Source organism: Phoenix dactylifera, unplaced genomic scaffold (genome assembly GCF_009389715.1).
Source record: "Phoenix dactylifera cultivar Barhee BC4 unplaced genomic scaffold, palm_55x_up_171113_PBpolish2nd_filt_p 001534F, whole genome shotgun sequence".
In the NCBI taxonomy this organism is placed as follows: Eukaryota; Viridiplantae; Streptophyta; class Magnoliopsida; order Arecales; family Arecaceae; genus Phoenix; species Phoenix dactylifera.
The window spans coordinates 72,699-76,890 of record NW_024068843.1 but is presented as its reverse complement, the minus strand read 5'-3'; the positions used below and the strand labels follow the sequence as shown (position 1 = coordinate 76,890).

The 4,192-nt window shown below is 45.9% G+C and overlaps 1 protein-coding gene across 2 annotated transcripts; it reads left to right on the top strand.

The window, feature by feature from the left end:
- Positions 1–1,642: 1,642 nt before the first annotated feature.
- Positions 1,643–3,980, top strand: LOC103713762 (protein IQ-DOMAIN 1-like). Of its 2 annotated transcripts, none has more exons than XM_008800781.2 (5): positions 1,643–1,909; positions 2,033–2,320; positions 2,416–2,676; positions 2,763–2,900; positions 2,990–3,980. In XM_008800781.2, the coding sequence occupies exons 1-5, from the start codon at positions 1,697–1,699 to the stop codon at positions 3,746–3,748; spliced, it is 1,659 nt and encodes a 552-aa protein (XP_008799003.1). In that variant the 5' UTR covers positions 1,643–1,696; the 3' UTR covers positions 3,749–3,980. The 2 variants fall into 2 exon arrangements, with proteins under 2 accessions (XP_008799003.1, XP_008799002.1); XM_008800780.2 differs by having other exon boundaries at positions 2,760–2,900.
- Positions 3,981–4,192: the final 212 nt, after the last annotated feature.

Sequence of the window (4,192 nt, the reverse complement as noted above, 5' to 3'; positions counted from 1 at the left end):
TCTCGTTCCTTAGTATCATCGAAATCCTACATACTAACCCACTCTTAACCCTAACTTCCACTAAACTCCACCTAAACACTAACCTAAGATTATGCTTATAAACGTCGTTGGAAGCTGAGGACCTAGCACGACCCTAGGACCTAATAGAATGCTTACAAGCATCGTCGGAAGCTTAGAACCTAAGACGACGCTTATAAGCATCATCGGAAGCCTAGGACTTAAGACGATGCTTATAAGCGTCGTCGGAGGCAAGTCTCACTACGTTGCTTCTAACCGACATATAAAAGCATTGGCAAAGGGCAACTAATAAGTATCGCCAATTATCGACACTTATACGCGTCGCTAAAGGCCGATGCTTATAAGCATTCTCTGAGGTCCTAGGGTCGGCAATACTTTCTTTATGCGTTGGCAATTTTTTTTTCAACACTTACATTATCGAAGCTTTTGCGATGTTTTATAAAGTATCACTAATAAAACTAACGACGCTTATAAACGTTGGTATAGGCAACAAAAAGCATCAGCAGTGCACAATTTTTTTATAGTGATGGTGTTTATTTTCTCATGCTGGATTAACGAGTCAAAGTAATCTAAAAATTCTTAACGAAAATGCCCTCACTCGTATTATATTAATATTATATTAATTAACTTATATAATTGATATTAATTATATTAATATATATTTTTATTTATATTATATTTATATATTATAGATATATTAAGATATTCACTATGAAATATTAATTATTAATAAACATTAATTAATTATCAATAAATCTAGCATAGGATTTTTTAATAATTAATATATTTATATATATATAAAAATAGTAAAAAAATTATAATAATAAATATATTTTCTAATATATATATATATATAAATAATTTAAAATATTTATTAACTCATGTAAATATATTTTAATATTTAATATATACAATGTTTATATAACTGGACCATAAATGGCCAAACAAATGGACAAAAAAAAATATTATTACCTAAATTATTTATTCAAAATTATTATTGAAAATTTAAAAATATTTTCATATAAGATTATTTTTAACCAAACATAGCAATTTTTTTCGATACCATTCTGCAAATTATTCTTTCACCAACAAAATATTATGAAATTTTTTTAATAAATAATTTTTGAAAATCATCAGATTAGTTCCCTAATCACATACCCCAACAAATCCTTAGAGAAGACCTGGAATTTCTGGGCCGGCACGTGTGGCCAACTCACCGCAGCGTTACGAGCTCTGCTGTCAACGGCCTGGAGATTCCTCTCTCTCCACCTCCCCTGCTCTCTCTTTCCCTTCCCTCCCTCCCTCCCCATCTAATCACAGCTGCTTGCTTTGCTTTTCGTGTGTCCTCTCACACTTTTCACAGCCCTCCCGGACACGAACATTAATTTGAAATTAATTCTTGCGAAAAAACGCATGCTCTGGTGCTTTCTACTCTCCACCCGCCAGTACTCGAGATATAATTTAAGATCTTGTTCCCCTACAAGTCCCCATGCACACCTAAAGTTCACCCTCGTGGGCCCGTATATCAATGAAACGGGGTGCAACTGTGTGTCTTTTTGCTTTGAGTCAATCTAGAATTAGTCCTAATACTACCACTACCCTCATAAACGCCAAAAGACACCGGCACCCACAGCTTCTTTGTCCGAAGAAACCTCGCATTAAGACCAGGCAGCAATGGATGAAAGATTTGTGTCCCGTCCATTCGGGTTTGCTCTCTTCCTTTTGGGTGTCACCATTGGTTAACAGCGTAAATGCCGGCTTGTTCATCATGGGAAAGAAAGGGGGAAGCTCGTGGCTGACGGCGGTCAAAAGAGCCTTCAGATCCCCCTCCAAGGACTCCGAAAGGAGGCCCTCCAGGCCTCACGAAGACCCAGACCCAGATGAAGACAAGGTCACTCACACAAACAATCCCCCCACCTCTCTCTCTCTCTCTCTCTCTCTCTCTCTCTCTCTCCCCACAAACAACTCTTCCTTTATCTCTTACTATGCCATGTATCTATTGTGCTGGTGGCAGAAGAGGGAGAAGAGGAGATGGATATTTCGAAAAGCTTCGACCCACGAGCAGCAGCAAACCCAGCAGGAAGCCGAGGTGAGGTCGTTGACGGCATCATCGGTGGTATCCACCACAGCAGAGCAAAGGCACGCGATAGAGGTGGCGGCGGCCACGGCGGCCACGTCTGAGGCGGCCGTGGCGACGGCACAGGCCGCAGCGGAGGTGGTCCGGCTAACTAGGCCGTCTGTCAACTTTGTCAGAGAGCACTACGCCGCCATCGTCATCCAAGCGGGCTTCCGAGGATATCTCGTACGTCATGTTCTATGTTCATTCTTTTCTCTTTGTGGTATAAATAGAGAAGGGAGATATGAACGGGTGGTGAGAAATGGTTGGATTTTGTGAAGGCGAGGAGGGCGTTGAAGGCGTTGAGGGGGTTGGTGAAACTGCAAGCGCTGGTGAGAGGGCAAAACGTGAGGAGGCAGGCGAACACGACGCTGCGGTGCATGCAGGCGCTGGTGCGGGTGCAGGAGCGGGTGAGGGACCAGCGGGCCAGGCTCGCCCGTGAGGGAGCCAGCTGGAGGAGCAACAAGTCCACCACCTTCAGCTGCGACACCTCTTTTTGGGACTCCCGCTACCTCCACGACATCGCCGACCGCCGATCCATGGTAGGATCTGGTAATTAACTCCAAACAGACCAAAATCTTTTAACAAAATCTATGCTTCTTATTTCTTGTGTTTCTCTTTTTAGCAGTCCAGGGATGGGAGTGGCCGCGCCGATGACTGGGTCGATCATCCCCGTACGATTGAAGAGATCCAGTCCATGTTGGAGGGCAGGAAGGAGGCCGCTTTGAGAAGAGAAAGAGCTCTCTCGTACGCTTTTTCTCAGCAGGTATGTTTGCTTTTCTTTTCTTTTTCTACTTTTCCTTGTTTCTTTGCAGCTTTTCTGAAGAAAAGTTTCTTGTTTTACTTTTTGAAAAGCCATGGAGGTCCGATAGGAAGACCTCCTCAGGGCTATCCTTTGGAGAAGAACAGGAAGAGGATTCGGCAGTATCGGAAGGAGAGCAGCGGCCACGAAGGTGGCTTGACCGATGGATGGCTTCGAGGACTTCATGTGATAATAGAAATGCCAGTAGAGGACGAGCCACCATGGAGAGAGACCCCATCAAGACTCTAGAGATCGATACAGCACGCTCCTATTCCACGCCTACTACTGCTCGGAGGCATCAACAACCGGCGTCTCCTCACCACCTCCACTCCCCTGCCACGCCCTCCCCCTCGAATGCTAGTAGGGCTCTTCAGGTCCGGTCGGCGAGCCCTCGGTGTGGGAGCGAAGAGAGGAGCTCGGCCTCTGTTCACACCCCGACCAGCTCTGGTTACTATCGCTACAGCGGAGAAGGGGGGCAACGCCGCCACCACCACCACCCGGCGGTTCCGAATTACATGGCTGCGACCGAGTCGGCCAAGGCCAGGTTGCGGTCACAGAGCGCGACGAGGCAGAGGCCTATGACGCCGGAGAGGGAGCAGCGGAGTGGTTTGGCCAAGAAGCGCCTCTCGTTTCCGTTGCCGGAGCCTTACGGTGGTGGTGGCGATCGTGGAGGATATTCTCAGAGTCTCAGGAGCCCGAGCTTTAAGAGCGCGAATGGACGGATAGGGGAGCAGTCATCGTGCTGTACGGAGAGCATCGCCGGCGAGGTCTCGCCTACGTCGACCACCTATCTACGGAGGTGGCTCCGGTGAGCGGACGAGCGCGAGAAGGGCCTGTCCGTCTTGGGAGTGGCATCCCATTTCGTTCGTAGTTTTATTTGGTGTTTGCTTTTTCTGGATGTAAGTAGCGCAGGGTTGCCTCGTGACTAACTGTGAGATTGGATCAAGAGTGTGAAGTGTTAAACAGGAGAAAAGCTATTTGTAATCAAAAGGCTTTAATAACTCCATTATAAGGCCGTTTGATGCTTGGAAGCTGCCACGTTTACCAAATAATGTTCCTGAAATGAGGTGTAAACTCGGCGTTAGGAGAAACTATTAGATAGACCCAGTCTATCGCATCAACTTTAGATTGGGCCAATCGCTGCATGCCACGTCAGGCTTTCAGCAAAAGAAAATTCTTCCCCATTCTCAATGCCGCCAAGTTAACCAGGATTCTTTAACTCGGCGGCAGCCACGGAGATCGTCCGGATATCATCT

Excerpts from the sequence above, each read along its gene's own strand:
- LOC103713762 (XM_008800780.2), top strand. The coding sequence starts at position 1,697 with ATGAAAGATTTGTGTCCCGTCCATTCGGGTTTGCTCTCTTCCTTTTGG. Across the intron at positions 1,910-2,032 it reads CAGACCCAGATGAAGACAAG|AAGAGGGAGAAGAGGAGATG; the intron begins GTCACTCACACA and ends TGCTGGTGGCAG. Across the intron at positions 2,677-2,759 it reads TCGCCGACCGCCGATCCATG|CAGTCCAGGGATGGGAGTGG; the intron begins GTAGGATCTGGT and ends TTCTCTTTTTAG.